This window comes from Dreissena polymorpha, chromosome 9 (assembly GCF_020536995.1).
Source record: "Dreissena polymorpha isolate Duluth1 chromosome 9, UMN_Dpol_1.0, whole genome shotgun sequence".
Lineage (NCBI taxonomy): Eukaryota > Metazoa > Mollusca > Bivalvia > Myida > Dreissenidae > Dreissena > Dreissena polymorpha.
Genome location: NC_068363.1, coordinates 15,875,073 through 15,898,338, shown reverse-complemented (window position 1 = coordinate 15,898,338; position 23,266 = coordinate 15,875,073). Strand labels below are relative to the sequence as shown.

The window sequence follows — 23,266 nt, the reverse complement described above, 5'->3', positions numbered from 1 at the left end:
TGCCAAGGGATGACATTTATTTACTATCATACAGTTTATTTCTTTGCAGCTTTCTTTGCAGCCTTTTTCAACTTGCCAAACTCTGTGTTGATGAGGCGGTTTCTCTAAAAAGGACAAAGATATATACAGAATATTAGAGAGAAAGTTACCATACAGACATATTTCCATTTTTGATTGGTAAGATGACAAAACTTACAGTAGTTTCTGTAACATATTCTGCTTTAAAAACACCATGGATATGGAAGTCATTAATAAATGGAACAATAAACTGACAAGCTCTTAACACATTTAATACCTTCAAAACACCATAAACAAGAGATGTGTTTGTCACAAACACAATGCCCTCTATTGCGCTGCTTTGAAATAAAATTTCAATATATCATTTGGCAGGTTTAGAAATTATCTCCCTTTTAAAGCTTATTACTTTGAATTGTATTTTTTTACTTTTGACCTTGAAGGATAACCTTGACCTTTCAACACTCAAAATGTGCAGCTCCACGAGATACACATGCGTGCCAAATATCAAGTTGCTATCTTCAATATTGCAAAAGTTATGGCCAATGTTAAAGTTTTCGGACGGACTGACGGACGGACGGACAGACAGTTCAAATGCTATATGCCACCCTATCTGGGGCATAAAAATCATGAACTATGACAATAAAGAAACACTTGCATATTATGTGTGTTTCATATAATTGTCATACTTCTGATCAAACTGTACAAAATGTTGAAATTTTAAAAATCAAATATTAAAAATAACATTCAGCAAAACTTCTCTCACTCCTTGAAGCAACAGTATGATATAAATGTTCCAGTACAAAAGGTCTGCAGTTAGAGGTGTCCATATTGAGACATTAGAAATATTCACTAAACTAATTAACTATCAGAGGAACTAAATGTTGTTTACATTAATATTTACTGTTTAATAACACAATCTCAGGGTGCAGACAACTTACTTGTCAGAAAGTCCTTATATTGAAATCAGTTATCTCCACACAAAGGTTAATTTCAGGATTGCATTTGAATTGGGGACTGACAACATATGCTCAAACTAGCAAGATATCAATGCTAGATTTATAGGTGATAACTATTTATGTCAATATTAAAGCTTTGTCGGTACTATGAGATTTATTTGATTTATTGTAGGTTTTCATGTTGTCAATTCATTAGTGAAAGAATACTGAAGTTATTTAATTATCTCATAAGTTTTATACTCACAGCTTGCTTGGCCTTCATCAGTTTGAATCTGTCAAAGTCTGTGAGGGTGGCCCTCTGAAAATATCAAATAAACTGGATATATCACACACAGTAAAACATGTTCAAACGGTTGGAAATGTTTTAATGCCAAAGGAAGAACACTTCAGATCAAGTTAATCAGCACAGCTCTCAGACGGCAGTTCCTATCAAAGACTTGGTTCATCATTCAGTGTCCTTTAAGCACTTTGGGCAGGACAATTGTTACTTGGGGGCTTGAAAAAGGTTATAAAAGCAAGTTTAGGCAACCAGCTGCATACACATTTGTGTGAGCTTACCAAAAGGTACAAATTAATTGTATTTATGCCCATTGTCAATTAAAGGGACATTTTCATATTTTAACTGTCCTGTGCCTATAAATTTTAATTGATACTAAATGTGCTCAGTTTTGAAGCTGTTTTGGACAGACAATGATGGCTGGTACCCAAACACAGCACTTTTTACCGAATTAAAGTCATTTTAAGTGGATATTTGACGACATATACCTCTAAAATGTAATATTTCTAATGTCCCAGGCGTTGGTTATAAAGTGTTAGGGACACAAAATATTATTAACTGGTGATTTTGAAAGATTTTTTGTTTGTGAACTGAAGGAAACATAACTACTGAAATCATGCTCATTATGTTCACATAACATATTAAATGAGTGTCCCATAAACTGCGATAAGATATGTTAACAAATTTTGGTAACACATAGTTGGTATGAAATAATGTAAACATAGTTTGAATCATATGTATATGACATTGGCAGTGGTCATATTATATGTTTATAATAGTAATAAGACTCATCGTTTGAAAATAAAAACACCACAAATTGACGAAATTTGAATTTTAATTGGTGCGTACAGTTTGTGTAAGATACGTTAACACTCTATCGACTGAATAATGCAAATGAACACAACTATGATATTTAAGGTTAAGTTTCTTAGTCACCTGCTCTATTATGACAAGATATAGCACATTTATTGTAGTTCGAAGGACAAACATTATGATGGTAATAAAAAACTAAAAATGCTGATAAGATACATTATGTAAGATATGTTAATATGCTTTTATGTAATCAGTTTCTTATTTGTAAAAATCCTATATTTAGATTCTTTAAACCACACATGAGCATAACTAACATTAGATAGACTCGACAGAACCATGTTCTTGGGTAATTACCAAAGTTTTGTAGGCATGTTCATTATAACTTGATATAAAGTTTGATTTTGGACCCGTGGTTAATTTAATACGTTATTGCTGGGATAAGTTACCGTTATAGAATAATTTGTTTTGTGTTTTGCATGATATTATACTTTAATCTTAATATTTAATGGTCTTGTTAATGAATAGATGTGCTGCTTAGTGCATAAAACGTAACAAACAGGCTTAACATATCTTACATAAAGTTAACGTATATTACACGCTCTATGGTATGTTTAGGGCACAATATTTATCCCCACGCTTTTTGAAAAAAAGGTGGGGATATTGTGGTGATCTCCGCCGTCCGTCCGTCCGTCCGTCCGTCTGTCCGTCCGTCTGTCCGTCCGTCCGTCCTGGCCACTATCTCCTCCTACACTAAAAGCACTAGAACCTTGAAATTTACACACATGGTAGCTATGAGCATATGTGCGACGGTGCACTATTTGGAATTTTGATCTGACCCCTGGGTCAAAAGTTATAGGGGTTGGGGTGGGGCCGCGTCAGAAATTATCACTCATTTTTTTAGGTTATTTTACATTTACTTCTTTATTTCTACACCGATTCACTTCAAATTGATACTGGACCTCACCTATGACAATACGGTCAATCTCAACCATGCATGGCCCCATTCCCAACCCTGGGGCGCCCCGCCCACATAGGCCACACCCACCAAAAATTTCCATTTACTATAATTTTTTCATTTCTACACGGATTCACTTCAAATTGATACTGAACTTTTGTTATGACATTAGGGTCAATCTCAACTATGCATGGCCCCAATCCCAACCCTGGGGCGCCCGCCCACATAGGCCACACCCACCAAAAAAATCCATTTACTATAAAAAAAATTTAGGTTATTTTACATTAACTTCTTCATTTCTACACTGATTCACTTCAAATTGATACTGAACCTCTCTTATGACAAAACGGTCAAACTCAACTATGCATGGCCCCGTTGCCAACCCTGGGGCGCCACGCCCACATAGACCACACCCGCCCAAAATTGCCTTTTACTATAATTTCTTCATTAATACACTGATTCACTTCAAATTGATACTGAACCTCTCTTATGACAATACGGTCAATCTCAACTATGCATGGCCCCATTACCAACCCTGGGGCACCCCGCCCACATAGGCCACACCCTCCCAAAATTGCCTTTTACTATAACTTCTTTATTTTTACACCCATTCACTTCTAATTGATACTGAACTTCTCTTATGACAATACAGTCAATCTCAACTATGCATGGCCCCATGATCAACCCTGGGGCGCCCTTGGGTCAAACATGCGGCGTGGGGATACGCGTCGGCCTCTGCCGCGCCATTTCTAGTTATAAGATGAATTTTATTCTGTCAGTAAATGAGTGCTTGGATGATATAACAAGGGTCAAAATTACATTACAATATAAGTTAGTATATAGTTTGACAATACTAATACTCCATTAGGCCTTGTGTTTTTGATATTGTATTTAACATATCTTACAATTTTGCTAACGTATCTTACATTTCTATCCGAACTCCACCATGGGTATATCAGAAAGAATACAGTGATAGGGAAATAATTTGAATGTGAATGACATGTGCAGGGACATAATAAATTTAATAATTGGACATGTTACAGTAGTAGATGACCTAGATACCTTCATGAAATTCGCAATGGCATAAAGCAATTTGTTTACAATAAACTGCACAATCTGTGTTTCATGGAGAATGTAGACTTTAATAAACGTATAATAATAACATTAATGAAAACCGCTGTCTTTTTTTAAATTTACCTTATCTAATAGCTGTCATTTTGTGAGTACATGCTCTTTTCTTGGCGCTGTATACAGTTAAGATGATTCAAATAATCACACACAAAAATATAATTTAAAAGAACTTGACAACGAGTGCTCATACTGTTAGATTTCATACGACTTTTATTTTCATCACATTTATTTAAAATTGATTGTGATCTTATTTGATTAGTCATTATACCGGTATATGACTACCAATACGCTACTGATAATGTTAGACTTCTGGCATATAGAGTTTGATAATGATCTAACTTGATTCTTTTACAGAATGAACAATGAACTAAAGCGATTTGTTAATAAGCACATTTAGCACTTTGCATAATTTCTCTTTTTCATTGACAATGTAGACTGTGTATTTGTATTAATGAAATTTTATAGATACAGCAACTGCAATAATAAACCATTGACTAATTAATAGTTTAAACAGATATTGAGCAACAGACTAGGCACAAAGTTGTTCTCTAAGAAAGATTCACACTGGAAGATACGTTAACTTTTGTAGTGGCATACAATTCCAAAATATCAGTCCAGTATGGCTTACATGGGATGATTTTAAACTCACAATGCATAATGTATATATAAAAATATTGTTTTCAGCTTAAACTAGCAAGCATCTCAAAAAAGGAGTTTAGTCGACACTATATAAGGTTAAATGTAAGATACGTTAACAATTTCATGTTTTTTGCAGTTATTTTAGCAAGTGGTTTTGTTTAGACTTTTAAAACGATTTTATTACTAGAGAAAAGCACGTCAGTCATTCATTGATATGTTTTTGTTCTAAAAAGTGCTTTCTGCAATGCATGATATACTTTTGTAAGATACATTAAAAAAGCAGTACAATTCCTTTTATCAAAATATATACCATTCTCTCCACACATGAACTGCAAATTATTTCACTGTAAATGAGATACTAATAGACTGATGTAATGACAGCAATATTTTGGAAGAATATGTTTGTCCTACAAATACACTATACATGACAGGAAGACATCCTTGATCTTGTTTATTTTATATATATTTATTATAACTTTTATGATAAATTATTCATTAAAAGGCAAAGCCATACGGAAAATCTTATCATGGTTATTATAATATATTAGGGATGCAAGAGGTTACAAAAATCATTAACCTGTTAACCTTTATCCATAACCGGTCATTAACCGGTTAACCGTAACGCCTTATGGGTAGTTAAAAGCTGTCACTATAGGATGACTTATGCCCCCAATAAACGCTTGGTAGAAGTTATGAGCTTTTTTCAAAACCTTAACGCAGATTTCGAACCTAATGCGGACCCAAAGTTCAAGGTCAAGGTCACAGGGGTCAAAATTTGTGCGTATGGAAAGGCCTTGTCCATATACACATGCATGCCAATAAGAAATTGCTATCTGAAGCGACATAGAAGTTATGAGCATTTTTCGAAATCTTAACGCAAAGTGTGAGGGACAGACGGACGGACAGTCCGATCACTATATACCCTCCTTCGGAAACATAAAAATGTCTTAGAATATCAAAATAAATCAGAAAGCCACAAAAACTAGAGAGCGGACACCTTGCTAAATCCTTGAAATGCACTAAGTGACCCCGTGACCTAGTTTTTGACCCTGCATGACCCATATTCGAACTTGACCTAGGTATTGTCTTGATACAACTTCTGACAAAGTTTGGTAAAGATCAGATGAAAACTACTTCAATTAGAGAGCGGACACCATGCTAAATCCTTGAAATGCACTAAGTGACCCAGTGACCTAGTTTTTGACCCGGCATGACCCATATTCGAACTTGACCTAGATATTGTCTAGATACAACTTCTGACCAAATTTGGTAAAGATCGGATGAAAACTATTTGATTTAGAGAGCGGACACGAAAAGTGTGACAGACAGACTTACAGACGGACAGTGCGAAAACTATATACCCCCTTTTCTTCAAAAGGGGGCATAAAAATATAATCTATTGCAGTATTGTAGTAACAAAATTAACACTAAAATTCACATGCCAGTTTATGGCACTAGGCTTATAAATGATGATGGTTATTAGTTTAGCGGTTTTGCTGTAAAGCATATTTTTTCCCCGTACATCGTATACTGCATTATATTTTTGTTTTTCTCCCTTTTTCAGTGTGTTGAGTAATGTTACTCATTTCCTAGATCTTTATCATCAGTGCTCATGGAAACAAAGATATTCATCTTAAGATACAGCTGTATGTTGTATATATTCATGCGTAAAGGTCAGTGTCCATAGCGAGGAACTGTACAAAAGATTTCTTATTCTATAAGAACACTTCAGATCAAGTTGTTCAGCACAGCTCTCAGACGGCAGTTCCTATCAAAAACTTGGTTCATCATTCAGTGTCCTCAAAACTTTGTGCAGGCAAATTGTTAGCTGTGGGCTGGAAGAAGTAACAAATGCAGGAAAGTACATACAGCTGTGTGAGAATTGGTGCGAGTCTAGGAGTCACTGCAGATTGACTGACATGTTTTTTTGCTTATGTTAAGGAAAGCGCGTGTCCATGGGACCAGATACATGTAGCTCACAAAATCCTCTTTTGTCTCGAAACACAATGATGATCAACGACAGAGCCATGCGATGTTACTTGTACCTTACCAAACCTCTCGGCCTTATGAATATTCAAAGCCTGTTTATGAAAATTTCTATAAGCAATGAATGTGATTAATATTTTTTACGTAAAACATATTTTTCTGCCAAAAGAACAGTATACTATTTAATATCTCTGTTATACTCCTTTTTCCAGAGGGTTGACTGATAACATTTCTTTGCTCATGTCCTTGATCTTTAGCAAGAGTGCTGTGGGAAACAGTCTTCGAATTAGCCTATAACCCGAAGTCCGAGGAGATTCTTGGGCCGGTCAGTCGATCCTAAATGCTTATAAAATAGCCCGACCGGTTAATTAAATATTTAAATGAGCGTCATATCAATAACCTGATTTATATGCTTTTTTAAGAGGCACCATTAAATTCGCTATTTAAGTGCTCAAAATGACATTATACATTATAACAAGAGGACCATGATGGCCCTAAATCGCTCACCTGACTAACCAAATACAATCCCAACCCAGATTTCATCAAGATAAAACAATCTGACCAAATTTCATAAAGATTGGATGAAAACTGTGACCTCTATTGTCTACACAAGGTTTTTCTATTATTTGACCTAGTGACATAGTTTTTGACCCCAGGTGACCCAAATACTATCCCAACCCAGATTTCATCAAGATAAACATTCTGATCAAATTTCATAAAGATTGGATGACAAGTGCGACCTCTATTGTCATTACAAGGTTTTGCTATTATTTAACCTAGTGACCTAGTTTTTGAATTAGTGACCTAGTTTTTGACCTAGTGACCTCGTTTTTGACCCACCCAAATACAATCCCAACCCAGATTTCATCAAGATAAACATTCTGACCAAATGTCATAAAGATTGGATGAAAACCGTGACCTCTACTGTCTACACAAAAAATTGTTGACAGTTTTTCTATTATTTGACCTAGTGACCTAGTTTTTGACCTCAGATGACCCAAATACAATCCCAACCTAGATTTCATCAAGATAAACATTCTGACCAAATTTCATAAAGATTCGATGAAAACTGTGACCTCTACTGTCTACACAAGGTTTTTCTATTATTTGACCTAGTTTTTGACCTAGTGACCTAGTTTTTGACCCAAGATGACCCAAATACAATCCCAACCCAGATTTCATCAAGATAAACATTCTGACCAAATTTCATAAAGATTGGATGAAAACTGTGACCTCTACTGTCTACACAAGGTTTTTCCATTATTTGACCTAGTTTTTGACCTAGTGACCTAGTTTTTGACCCCAGATGACCCAAATACAATCCCAAGCCAGATTTCATCAAGATAAACATTCTGATTAAATTTTATAAAGATTGGATGAAAACTGCGACCTCTATTGTCTACTCAATGTTTTTCTATTATTTGACCTAGTTTTTGACCTAGTGACCTAGTTTTTGACCCCAGATGACCCAAATACAATCCCAACCCAGATTTCATCAATATAAACATTCTGACCAAATTTCATAAAGATTGGATGAAAACTGTGACCTCTACTGTCTACACAAACAAATTGTTGACGGACGCACGCACACATGCACGCACATACGGACGCCGGACATCACACGGTCACATAAGCTCACCATGTCATTTCGTGACAGGTGAGCTCAAAATTGCATGAACACATGCTGCCGCCATTTTTCTAAACTGTCGTGTAAACATCCGGGTATGTTGCTATTTAAAGTAATGATGCAATTGACGCCCAATCGAGATGAGGTTATTCAAACTGAACATGCATAGATCACGTTCCGGGATGTTCGCGCATCGGGCACTTCGTTATGTTTTAAAATAATGACCAATCTAGAAGCGTATTTAATTTTAGAAGCGTTTTCCGAAAATGTATTTATAATTCATGATAAATGGACGAAGTAATTTTTCAATAAAAATAAGAGTCTGTAAGGGATATTGTACGTATTGGGTAAACAACAAATTGATCCTTATTTCAGTTAGATTTCCATGTGTTTTAATCAATTATTCTTGCGTATAAGAAGACGTTTTTTCAACTAATTATTAATAATTGTAGTACTTTTGTTTATTCTGTAATTTCGTTCTGCTATGTGACCTACTTTGCTACTTATAATCTGTTTACGAATATACAATACTTTTCACGGTTGACACATGCTTATCAAAACATCGCGAGTAAATTAAAGAAGCAGACATTGTCACTTGGTAGATTGGGCAATTAACACACCCAGTGGCCTTTTGTTGTGAAGCCACATGTTGACAATTCAGAAATTCACCGGCAATTGTCCTAGTAATAAAACGATAATAATCTGTTATTTTAAAGGGACTGTTTAACAGATTTAAGCGTCGTTGGACGCGAATCAATATTTTGAGAAACTAAGAGGATTGCTTATATAGCTAAAAAAATACCTCCGCATTTGACGTGAGCGTGGATGGTCGAGTGGTTAAGTCGGGAGACATTTTACTCCAAGCTTCCATGACTCTAGGGGTCAGTGGTTTGAGCCCTGTGGAGGTTAATCTTTTTTTCTTCTTGTTTTTAAAAATTGTATTCTTATTTTTTACTGGAGATTTTTAGTTCAAATGTTTAAATTTATCAATATAAAGCATTTAAAGCAGTCAATGACAAGCTTTAATGCATGCCAAAATCTGTTGGACGGCCCCTTTAATAGGCTGATGTATTTTTGAAGTTCTTCGGATATTTTTTAAACATGATAATAATTCAATTTGCTTTAAAATAAAACCATACACCAGTCAAACTGATAAATGGAATCATTGAATGATAACATGTGTAATAATAAAGTTACAATAAACAGCATAATTATCTTGTGCATTTTGTATAAAATGCATTTCAAAAGGAAACGGAATACACCCTTTATTACTGTAATCACATGCATCTGTTTGTACTAATGGAAGTAGATTTTCTGATTGTTAATAACTATTTTGGTGTTCCTGGCCAAAAGTCATAAAATTTATATTGACCTCTTCGGGCTATTGAACATGTCTTCGGGCTATTCAAAATTCCATCTGATTAGCCCGAAGGGCTATTTGGCTAAAATATTTTGCATGAAGATTGGGGAAACATTATTTTCATCATAGAAAGTAGCTTTATTTAAATATATTCATGCATAAAGTTCAGTGTCTGTTGCATAGGACTGTATAAACAACTTTTTAATATTATGAAAGAACAACTTCAGATCAAATTGATCAACACAGCTTTTAGACGGCAGTTCCTATCAAAAACTTGGTTCATCATTCAGTGTCCTCAACACTTTGAGCAGGAAAATTGTTAGTTGTCTGCCAGTAATTATTTTACTGTATCATACATGCAGGAAATAAATGCATTATGCAAAACATTTTCCTTAGCAAGCAAAATATGACTGGGTAAAAGGTGAAAGTTATAGCCCCCCCCCAAAAAAAAACAACAACAAACAAATATTAAAACAAGGGACAAAATTGTCACAAAACCAGGTTTTCATTGTGAAAAAAAAATCTGATAAAGGGAGAAAACTCAAACTGAACTTTTGAAATGACCAAAAAAAATTAACCCCCTTTGTAAGTTTTTTTTTTTTTAAATCTATTTTTAGTCGTGGCGACCTTGACATTGGAGATATTGACGTGATTCTTTCGTGGGACACACCGTCCCATGATGGTGAACAAATGTGCCAAATGATTTTAAAATCTCACAATGAATGACATAGTTATGGCCAGGACAAGCTCATTTATGGCCATTTTTGACCTTTGAACTCAAAGTGTGACCTTGACCTTGGAGATATCGACGTAATTATTTCGCGCGACACACCGTCCAATGATGGTGAACAAATGTGCCAAATGATTTTAAAATCTGACGATGAACGACATAGTTATGGCTCGGACAAGCTCATTTATGGCCATTTTTGACCTTTGAACTCAAAGTGTGACCTTGACCTTGGAGATATCGACGTAATTATTTCGCGCGACACACCGTCCAATGATGGTGAACAAATGTGCCAAATGATTTTAAAATCTGACAATGAACGACATAGTTATGGCCCGGAAAAGATTATTCCGCCAGCCCGCCCGCCAGCCAGCCAGCCCGCCCGCATTCGCCAATCTAATAACCAGTTTTTTCCTTCGGAAAACCTGGTTAATTACTTCAGCATAAGCACTGATTGGTGATTAATTATTACAGCGAATAAATAGACATTTGAATCCATATTTGTTGCAAAGAACTTCTAAAAATCGCATCATTTCTGCAATGAGCTATATAATTTAAATAGTCTTTGATATTTTACAAGTAAAATTACCTCATATACATGTAAGATATTAACTAAACTAACAACAAGGGCTGTTGGTAAAACATGCATGCCCCCCTATATGGGCTATAAGTTGTAGTAGCAGCCATTGTGTTATTACGTTTTTTTGTCACTGAATACGTTTTTTGTCACTGTGAATGGTGGTGGTGGTGGTGGTAGCAGAAGAAATAGTAGTAGTAGTAGTAGTAGTAGTAGTAGCAGTAGTAGTTGTAGTAGTAGTAGTAGTAGTAGTAGTAGTAGTAGTAGTAGTAGTAGAGTAGTAGTAGTAGTAGTAATAGTAGTAGCAGTAGAAGTAGTAGTAGTAGTAGTATTAGTAGTAGTAGTAGTAGTAGTAGTAGTAGTAGTAGTAGTAGTAGTAGTAGTAGAAGTAGTAGTAGTAGTAGTAGTAGCAGCAGCAGCAGCAGCAGCAGTAGTAGCAGTAGTAGTAGTAGTAGAAGTAGTAGTAGTAGTAGTAGTAGTAGAATTAGTATGCATTACAAAAATGCAGTTAGCCTTACATTTGGTAAAATTTAAATATATTACAAGGGAGGCAAATCTGTAACAATAAATTTAAACTTATTGCATTTGTTTCCCCTGTAGTGTATTACCTCCCCTGTCCTGCTTATATTTATATTAATCAACAAAATTTAACATAAACACAATATTTAATATACAAAATATACAAAAAATCTCATATTCTGATAATATTTTTACTAATCCACTGTATTTTACTAAAAGGATGATGTTTCATTGGACTGATAATTATAGATTTAGGATTACAGACCAGTTGCTTCAGTAATATTGTTCAGAGTGTGCCCTGTTGGCCGCGTATGCATTCTAAAATTATCATTCAAAAAACCATTTTACTATTTCGAGTCACCGTGACCTTGACCTTTGACCTAGTGACCTCAAAATCAATAGGGGTCATCTGCTAGTCATGATCAATGTACCTATGAAGTTTCATGATCCTAGGCACAAGCGTTCTTGAGTTATCGTCTGACAACCACCTGATGGACGGACAGACCGACCGACCGACATGAGCAAAGCAATATACCCCCTCTTCTTCGAAGGGGGGCATAAAAATATACTGTATAATCTCAGTCATGGAAACCAAATAAACTACAATATATGATAATATTCATGCACCAATTTGGAAATTATGCCTCAAAAGTATGACATTGAAAAGTCTATCACTTTACAGTTAACCTTATTTCTTCCGCAAAGAGCAAAAGTATACTGGTACTAATTTATCTGAGTTACTCCTTTTTTCAGAGGGTTTAGTAATTTTACTCATTTCCTAGATCCTTATCATCAGTTCTAATAGACACAAAGATATTTGTCGTACCACACAGCTGTATTTTGCATATATTAATCATCATGCATAAAGGTCAGTGTCTACAGCGAAGGACTGTACAAAAGATTTCTTATTCTATAAGAACACCTTCAGATCAAGTTGATCAGCACAGCTCTCAGACGGCAGTTCCTATCAAAAACTTGGTTCATCATTCAGTGTCCTCATTCACTAGGCTATATTGAATTGCAAAAGAAAACAAGAAATGTGTCATGCACAAAAAATAGCAATGACAGATATGACGTCCCCTACATTTTGGCTAAACATATGTTTGGACACAAACAAATCCACTATATACAGTAAGTGTTTTTCCCTGGGAACATTTTAAAGGGTCATTTTAATGTGCAAAATATTCCTTAAAAACATGGTTTGGGGATGACCATTTACTTTGCTGAAATTGCTGATTACAACTTAATAATTATCAGGTAATAAATTATAAGTGAAAACAATGTACGAAATTTGTAAATTATGTTATTTTATTAACTACCTGTCTGAGCTCACATTGTACGTTCATTGAAAAACAAAATGTATATAAAGCATTAGAAAGGATCTTGGCTCATTGATTTTTTGCTGGGCAATCTAATTTAAGGAGTTGGGCTGTTGGTTGCCCATCTGGGCAACCAGCCATATAAACATAGTTCCCATCGCTGTACATTACAGTGATTGTTTCAATAATTACTTATCAAAAAAACCATAACAATAAAGATAAAGCTTATTTTATTTGAAAATAAATTACATGTACATGTAGACATACATGTTTTGATATGACTCGACTATGACTGAAATGCACAATTTCCACAATGATAACTCTCATTTTCATCAGAAGTCTCGACTAAGTAACTGTTCAAGATTTTATCATGTAGGAATACACATAACGGACTGATTAGTGTGCTTGGTATAACAAAGCCACTGATATTATTGACTGGTTTTGACACAGGTTTATTCATGCATGACTAATTCACAACTGCATGCATCTTTGCTCCCTTGGGGCCATACTGTGATACTATTCGGCTTAGTAGGCAATAAAGATGTTATCAATTAGGGCCCATGGTGGCTTTTGCCCTTGAAAAGGGCAAATTGGCTCTTCAGAACAGCGGCGTGGCGCAGCACCACGCAAAAAGAGCCTGTGAAAAAAACTAACAGTGGACAAAAAGGCCACAATTAAGCCAAAAACTTCTCGCAGTGAAAATTCCTTTCTTGAAGATCATCTACACAAATTGAAGTTAAAAATAAAGTAATATTTTCAAAGCATGTATACCCTTCAAATGACCATTATAAGTCTGAACGTTTGAAATTAAATAAATCTAAATTGAAAATCTGAACAAGGATGACTGTCAGTTTTCTTTGTGACTTATTGCACACAATAAAATACAGCAGTAAGTAATATATTATTCAAATCATTAATTTCATATTTATTACCCATAGATAAAACACACTCTTCAGACCAAAGATATCAGCACATTAATCAGCCGGCAGTTCCTATCAAAAACTTGGTTCATCATACTGAGCGTGTTGCAAAGGTATTAAATTATCATGGAATATACATCTTAAGACCAGTCCTTTCTTTATAAAAGAAACCACAATGGAATTTAAAGCTTAGTAAATAAGTATTTGTTTATTTTCTACCAGTATAAATATTATACGTTCTATAGTTACCTTTTCTCTATTTGCAATTTTCTTGGCCCAGATTGTTTCACTCCACTTTTTGCTGATATTTTCCTTCTCCCACATTTTGCGCACCACTTTCTGCCTGCCAGATCGGGGCACTTTCAACACAAACTGTGTGAGCTGGAGGGCCTTCAGATTGACCTGCTTACGGGTTACATTTGTGCATGGACCTTCGATCAGAACCTGAAGGAGATTTCATTTAAACAAAGATAAGTACAAATGACATTCAGTCTGTTGAGCTAAGAATTAACAAGACATAATTGGGCCAGGGACTTCTCTAGGCTGCTTTAGTGCCAAAGAGTGCTTAAATGCTGACTTTAACATACAGGGGAGCGTAAAAATTATTATGGGCTTATATTGCACTTAAAAACTCTTCCGGATAATCTATAATTTTACTAATTACAGTTTACAAGGCTGTGATTCCTTCACTGAACCTATCCAGGCCCGTACCCAGGCACTGGGCCCAGGGGCCCGGGCCCCCCCAGCTGGCTGTCGAGTTATGATTTTTTAATAATGGGCCTACTGCAAATTTTCTCACATGAAAGGGCCCACAGTACACTTCCCTGCAATACAAAAGTGCAGATGTGTTTTATTGCCCCTGATACACACGGGGATTAGCGCTAATTTACTCGCCAGTGGAGATAAGCCCCTAGGCAATGTTTTCTTATCACCTTGTACACACATCCCCGATCTGTCAATTACCCATTGTGCTCAATGCTTCATATTTTGATGGTGGGTGTAACACGTCTTTTGATTGGACAAGGAAAGAGAAACAGCGAATGGATGGAACTGATACAGAAGGTCGTAGGTCTGAACGATAATAGTGTTTTCTCTTTTGAATTCAAACCTCCTCTAGAGTCATAGCTTAGTAAACATTTCTGTGAAAAATGTCTTGTAGATGATAAACATTTAATAATGAATGTACTTTGAAATTTTATATAGAGGAGGTTTGATTTCAAAGAGAAAATACTAGTAGGTTATATGTCAGTTACTGACATATAACAATAGTAGTATTTTCTCTCTGAAATCAAACCTCCTCTACAGTCATATTTTATGTTACATTTCATTATAACGGTTTTTTAGTTTCAAATGTTGCTTTTACTTCTTTATAAAGTAATACATTTCTGATATCTAAAGCTTTAAACATGTGTGCGAATTTAACACCAAGGGGTCGTTGATAAAGCATTTCACGCTTTTTTTTTACCATTTTTACCCCGGCATGTCACAAACTGTTACAAAATCTTGGACCCCCTACCCTAAAGTACGTCACAAACTTACACTTTCGAACTTTTTTTTAAAATTAATACTTTATTTTAATTTAATCTAAAACTCAATTCACTATCAAACCGTTTTAAAATTTCACTTACCGGTAAAAGAACTTTCACATTACAGGCTTTTATAATTGTAGGGTTGTTACGATGAGCAGTATGAATATTTATCCACGTGTTAACCTCTAATAAAAACGAAATTATAATTTAGATTTTCTTTTAACCCTTTACTAACTAAAAATGGAACAGTCCAATTATTTCGTCATTGAAATCTGTGTGGAGGTTGTGCCTATTGAATAAGCCGGCCAAGCCATGTTAACTATTAAACATACGAACAACAGAATCAGGAAATACGCAATTCGTCTTTTTTTTACATAAAACTAATTCAAATGTTTTACAAATTTTTGAAAATTATTTTAAAATTCTACTAAAGAAATGATAAATAAATTATACAATTTTTTTAAAATATATGTGTGACATCACACATGACCTGACTCCCCTCCCCCATGTCACAAACTGTCACTTTCTTACTCACGCGTACTCGGCCCGTTATGGTTAAAGCTTTAGACTTCAGAAAGGTGCTGATTTACTTGTTATATATCCATAAATTTATAACACAACATATGTTTCTATATGCATTAAAATTCACCTTGAACAGTGCCTAATAAAAAAAATCTATTCGGGAGGGGCAAACCCTCCCACACCCTCCCCGTTTGGGCCCCCCCAGTCAACATTTCCTGGGTACGGCCCTGCTATCTAAAATTTTCATATGTTGTAAATTTCAGCAACGAGAAAATAATCTTTCTCTGAAGTTTTCATTCAGGCTAAAATAATATTAAAGATAATACAGACGAAAATAATAATTATTATTAAATAACTTTTTAGTCAGAATGTGAAAGAAGGGACGATGAAAGAACAAAAAAAAATTTAGAAAAGGAAAATAACTTAAAAACTAATGTTTGCGTTAGAATGACAAATTCAAACGCATTTTGATTATTTAATCTGTGACGTGATGCTAAATTTACTTAGAAATACTTTACTTAAGAAATATAAGCATTTTCATTTGAAATAATTATTACTAAGTCCATTAAACAGTTGTTACTTGAAATTATCACAATATTACTTGTTGGATACATGTTAGTTAACAGACACTGACAGTCATATAACATATTTCTTATGTGAACGGGTGTATTTACCTTACAGTTTCAATACATTTTACTCCAGAAATTTTAAGCTTGAGTCATTATCTCTGGGATTTGAATCCTATTAAAAGACAGGATCAAGATATTCTACTTACCCTGTTTTGGTCTATCACATCGACAATCACACAGAGTTTTCCTTTGTCATCCCCATAGGCAATGTAGGCAACACGCCCAATTTCGACTTTACGAATCTATTAAATGTAAAAACAAAAAAGGTTAATAACAGGTAAATACTGCAGGATGAATAAATGATATGCATATGCAGTTGATGTGTCCCAGACCCTGACACACAAACACAGTCATGCATAAAGTAGTGCTGCAACAATACGCCAAAAACCGTATTGCAATATATTGTCAGTTCAAAAACCCGTATTGCAATATATCGCAATACATTGCTAACTTGTACCAAAATTATAACTTGCCAATTACCCGATAATCCCATAAATTCCAATTTTAAAGCAAATTCTGGTAAATATTTACTATAAATGTGCTCAAGAATAATAAGAAACACAAACATTTGCAAATTTTCTTAAGTATCAAATACATTTTTGCAATTGTTACTATTTAAAGATGTGATGAAATAACGTCCAACCGGGGCGTTTTTCCCACTGAACACGCGTAATTCAGCTGACATGATGTTCCCGTTTTTATACAACACAAAATACACCCATACTTTCCATGCGACGTTCTACATGTCTGTATAATTTTCGCGCGCTTATTATTGAGACAAAGGATAAAGCACTTTTTATTTGACGTTATAAATTTTTATTGTCGCGTTAGCATTCAAATTTGGAAGCGTGTTTCCGAAATTCGGATTACAAATAATGCTCAAATCAGAATCGAACGAAACATTTACAGCTGTGCGCAATTAATTCAACGATAATCTGTTCAAAAGCATCGAATGAATGCTCCCATGTAACAACGCTTCTCCGTATAATACACTTTTTAGAATGCTATTTTTACGTAAAAAATAATTTACACTGCTTTGTTTTGTTTACCTTTTTATCATTATTTCGGATGGCTTTTCTGGACGAAATTTGAATGAATTTTTGTAAAATTTCCGTACCGGTATGATGAAAATCATATCGCAATACAATATGCGGATTGCGCATTGCGATATATACCGATATACCGGTATATTGTTGCAGCCCTAGCATAAAGGTCAGTGTCCAGTGCTTTTTTATCCTTCTTTGGGACCCGCCGAAAAACAGCCCTTTCCCCTCGGATTTTTTTCCCCTCAGCAGGTAAATTTTCCCCCAGACTTCATTTTCCTACTCCCCCCCCCAATTTTTTTTTTTAAACCTCAAATACATTAAGTTAACCTGATCCAGTGTAGAAAATATAACATATTGCATAATTAAATTATCTGTTGCCTTGAATTAGTTTTAAAAACAGCAAACTATGTTAAATTGATTATTTAAGACTTTCCTTATTTTCCCCAAAATCCAGCATTTCCCGAGATTTTTTCCCCCAAAATCCAGCATTTCGTGCGAATTATTTTTCCCCTCAAAAAAGGCCAGGCTTTTCCCCCAAAATAGGATAAAAAAAACCCTGGTGTCTATTGTGGAAAACTGTCTGTACACACAACTTCTTATTCTATAAGAACACCTTCAGATCAAGTTGATCAGCACAGCTCTCAGACGGCAGTTCCTATCAAAAACTTGGTTCATCATTCAGTGTTCTCAACTAAATGGCTATATTGAATGGAAAAATGGAAACTAGAAATGTGTAAACAGACACTGCAGGGGTCAGCCGTGAGAGACTGGTAGATAACTTCTTGAACATATTAACTTGTCCCTTTAATTACATAAAGGAGAAGCGACTTCTCCTTTTGAGATTATTTGTTTGGCTAGAATTCGACTAATATGTTAAATAAGTAAAGTATAAGAATAACACAACATTAACACTTGCGTTTGTTTTGTGAATGTTCTTCCCGAAACTGCAAAATGTGAGTTAATTTTGATTTATGATGATGGGGGTGGTGTAATGAGGGGTATAAAACAAGTAATGACTTGATTAAAAGCTGAACAGAAACCACTTCTCCTTTAATTTGTCTCACTTATTCCTGATTTCAGCTGAAAAAGTAGACATTTCTCCCTCAATTTGAAAGTAGGCTGAGTCCTGCATTGTTGGCCTTGCAATAAAGTTATTTTCTAAAATATTAATGTTTCGACTGTTGTTATACAGTTTTATTGGTTTATTTATTGCATTTGGAAGCCTTTTTTTTCACTTATTCCTGATTTCAGCTAAGAAAGTAGACATTTCTCCCTCAATTTGAAAGTAGGCTGAGTCCTGCATGTAGGGTAAGCCCTGCATTGTTGGCTTGGCAACAAAGTTATTTTCTAAACTATTAATGTCTCAACCAGTGTTTTTTTGGATGAAATATTCGACGTTATTCGGCCCCATTTCCCCAATCTTTAGAGTATATATTTCCCCCCCAAATATTTTTTAAAATCCCCTCTCAGAAGTGTTCTTCAATTTTAATCAATACCTCATTTAAATGTCGTTCGTTACGAATTTACTACAATTTTCCTGAACTGCATTCGCGTGTTTACTTTATTTTAGCCTTTACCACAAACCGTACGTAGTTCACTATCACGACTTTCGCTTTACGACATCTACCCCAAACTATACGTATTCCAACATGTCGCACAACAACAAAAGCTATCGTAAAAAATTGACAAATCTGTTTTAACTTAAAAATAAAATGATATTCTTTTTAAACAAGTACAACTTAAAAGTCAGTCTTCTTCAAATGCTGGCAGTGAAACGCCAGAAATGTCCGGTCAATAGAGTGTTGAAAGACTGTTTAGCTTGCTCAACCTGCTTTGCACACCACAGAGAAACAGGCTTGGGGAAGCTACACTGGAGTCCCTGATCAGACTTTGTCTGCACACGTAGAGACTTGGTGAAGAGGAGGTCACCAGAATAATTGATAAATTTGCTGAAAAGCCCAGAAATGTTGAACTTTGAACATAACATGTTGATGAATAAAAGAGTTTGAATTATGTTTTTCTTCCTCTGTATGGTGAATTATAGTGTTAAAACTTGATTTTGTACTGTTACTAGCTAAGCATAGAAATTTCCCTCTTTTCCCCTTTTACACGCGAATTTCCCCCCCCCCTCAGGGGACCCGACCCCCTTCCCCCTCAACTGAAAAAAAACACTGTCAACTGTTGTTATAGTTTTATTGGTGTATTTATTGCATTTTGAAGCCAATTTTTTAGACCATGGTGTTGTGCAGGAATGTTGAAAGTTGTGTCCCTTGTATATATTTATGGCATGTGTAGAATATTTTCTCTAATGTTAAGTTATATTCTGGTAATACCAAGGTTGCAAACCCATGTTAGGATTTAGAGTTTGATTATTATTTAGGTTGATGACAACAAAAAGCAATTAACCAATACACTCAATGTTCACTATGACAACATCAATCCTTTGTTTTACTTATGTACTGATGGCTATGAACTTTCATTAATACATGTTTTTGCCTATTGTTAGCCACATTCCCAAAAGTGCTAGACAGACAGACTGTCCAATGTTTGATAGGTCAGATTGAAAATGCCATGTTGCCAGTCCAGATGTCTGGGGAATAATTAAAATGGAAATGTTAATTTTCTTCATAACATAAAAAATCTTGAAAAGAAGAGCTTAAATGAGATACAAGCAATACAAATTACACATTTTTGTTAACATTCATGATCTGTTATCGTTCATGCCCACCAGAACACTTCCTTCAAGTCCTGCAAGTTAACAAAGTCCACAGGACCAGATGTCTTATGGACTTAAAATACTTTACAACAGAATTTCTGGCAATCCCAAGTTTGCTTCTATTTAGTGACACTTGACTTATTTAACAAATGCATTATTTTGGTTGTATCCCTGTCATACATGTTTATCAGTATGGTATTGGGTCTAAGGAATTCCCTGTGATTACGTACATACGTAGTTTATTTGGTACGAATTGTTCTGGTTACGAATCGAAACCATGTGTTTCACGACTCGGCAAACAATAATAATTTACTCATATCACTTGGAATATAAAATATTGACAATGCATACATGCGAAAACGGAATTAAAAACGATGACTGAATATAACAAAATATGGAGTTTCTTTGGTGATATAATTAATAAATACATTATTATGCTTATTGATTGCATACTTTGAGCACCATCGTGTCTACCAAACCGGAAAAGGAAGTATCCTACGATAGAATTGGGAAAGATGGGATTTCTTTTCAATTATACAATTATTTGCTATTATTTTAAACGAGTACACAGAAACGTCACTTTTAAATAAATGATTGTGAAAAAACTGATATGAATGATAAAAATATAATATTCATGAAAAAATATTTTAACGAGAAAGAAAATAAGGTGAAGGCTACATTGCACTTACTTTTTAACGAGACATTCACTTAAATTATATATTACGTAAGTTTTCGAATACTTGGTTGAACAAAAGTCCCAGTAAACTGTTTTTTAATTTATTGCAAATATATTATTTTTTTAATTCATTGAACGACATCAATCATTTTAATGCAACGATTATCTTTGTCTTGTTTTATAATCACGGGCGAGGTATAAAACCCGGAACTATCCGGAAATCTTTATGGTAAAACCCGGAACCGATATAAATGGATATAACTTCATTATTATTCGTCCGATATTAATTATAATGGTACCGTTGTAAAGAAGATCCTCTACAGATTTTAACCATATCAAAATATTTTATGGCAGGGTCGTAGTCGGCCTGTAAATCGCGGACAAAGTTGGCCTGTTTTAACGTTTTTTTTTACACACGCAAATGCCGAAAAGAAAACCCGGAACCGATATAAATGGTTATAACTTCATTATTATTCGTCCGATATTAATTATAATGGTACCGTTGTAAAGAAGATCCTCTACAGATTCTAACCATATCAAAATATTTTATGGCAGGGTCGTAGTCGGCCTGTAAATCGCGGACAAAGTCGGCCTGTTTTAACGTTTTTTTTTTACACACGCAAATGCCGAGAAGAAAACCCGGAACCGATATAAATGATTATAACTTCATTATTATTCGTCCGATATTAATTATAATGGTACCGTTGTAAAGAAGATCCTCTACAGATTCTAACCATATCAAAATATTTTATGGCAGGGTCGTAGTCGGCCTGTAAATCGCGGACAAAGTCGGCCTGTTTTAACGTTTTTTTTTACACACGCAAATGCCGAGAAGAAAACCCGGAACCGATATAAATGGTTATAACTTCATTATTATTCGTCCGATATTAACTATAATGGTACCGTTGTAAAGAAGATCCTCTACAGATTTTAACCATATCAAAATATTTTATGGCAGGGTCGTAGTCGGCCTGTAAATCGCGGACAAAGTCGGCCTGTTTTAACGTTTTTTTTTACACACGCTAATGCCGAGAAGAAAACCCGGAACCGATATAAATGGTTATAACTTCATTATTATTCGTCCGATATTAATTATAATGGTACCGTTGTAAAGAAGATCCTCTACAGATTCTAACCATATCAAAATATTTTATGGCAGGGTCGTAGTCGGCCTGTAAATCGCGGACAAAGTTGGCCTGTTTTAACGTTTTTTTTTTACACACGCAAATGCCGAAAAGAAAACCCGGAACCGATATAAATGGTTATAACTTCATTATTATTCGTCCGATATTAATTATAATGGTACCGTTGTAAAGAAGATCCTCTACAGATTCTAACCATATCAAAATATTTTATGGCAGGGTCGTAGTCGGCCTGTAAATCGCGGACAAAGTCGGCCTGTTTTAACGTTTTTTTTACACACGCAAATGCCGAGAAGAAAACCCGGAACCGATATAAATGGTTATAACTTCATTATTATTCGTCCGATATTAATTATAATGGTACCGTTGTAAAGAAGATCCTCTACAGATTCTAACCATATCAAAATATTTTATGGCAGGGTCGTAGTCGGCCTGTAAATCGCGGACAAAGTCGGCCTGTTTTAACGTTTTTTTTTACACACGCAAATGCCGAAAAGAAAACCCGGATCCGATATAAATGGTTATAACTTCATTATTATTCGTCCGATATTAATTATAATGGTACCGTTGTAAAGAAGATCCTCTACAGATTCTAACCATATCAAAATATTTTATGGCAGGGTCGTAGTCGGCCTGTAAATCGCGGACAAAGTCGGCCTGTTTTAACGTTTTTTTTACACACGCAAATGCCGAGAAGAAAACCCGGAACCGATATAAATGGTTATAACTTCATTATTATTCGTCCGATATTAATTATAATGGTACCGTTGTAAAGAAGATCCTCTACAGATTCTAACCATATCAAAATATTTTATGGCAGGGTCGTAGTCGGCCTGTAAATCGCGGACAAAGTCGGCCTGTTTTAACGTTTTTTTTACACACGCAAATGCCGTAAAGAAAACCCGGAACCGATATAAATGGTTATAAATGCATTATTATTCGTCCGATATTAATTATAATGGTACCGTTGTAAAGAAGATCCTCTACATTTTCTAACCATATGAAAATAATGAATATCAACCGACATGACCGACAGAAATGATTCGATGCACGATGTGAATCAAAATTTAGTTTAAGTAATACGACACAAAGAAACTTTTTTAGTTTACGGATCATTTCGGCTTAGAGGACTAAGACAGTCATGTAAAATATCAAATAAAATATATAGTTATAATCATATAA

General features: G+C 34.9%; 1 protein-coding gene across 1 annotated transcript; it reads right to left on the bottom strand.

Annotated features, from left to right (window-relative positions):
• On the bottom strand, positions 1 to 20,837 carry LOC127843928 (60S ribosomal protein L14-like). Its single transcript, XM_052373831.1, has 5 exons — positions 20,720 to 20,837; positions 16,651 to 16,746; positions 14,074 to 14,268; positions 1,219 to 1,272; positions 1 to 104 (listed from the first exon to the last, which is right to left on the bottom strand). The coding sequence occupies exons 1-5, from the start codon at positions 20,729 to 20,731 to the stop codon at positions 36 to 38; spliced, it is 426 nt and encodes a 141-aa protein (XP_052229791.1). The 5' UTR covers positions 20,732 to 20,837; the 3' UTR covers positions 1 to 35.
• Between the last annotated feature and the right edge of the window lie 2,429 nt (positions 20,838 to 23,266).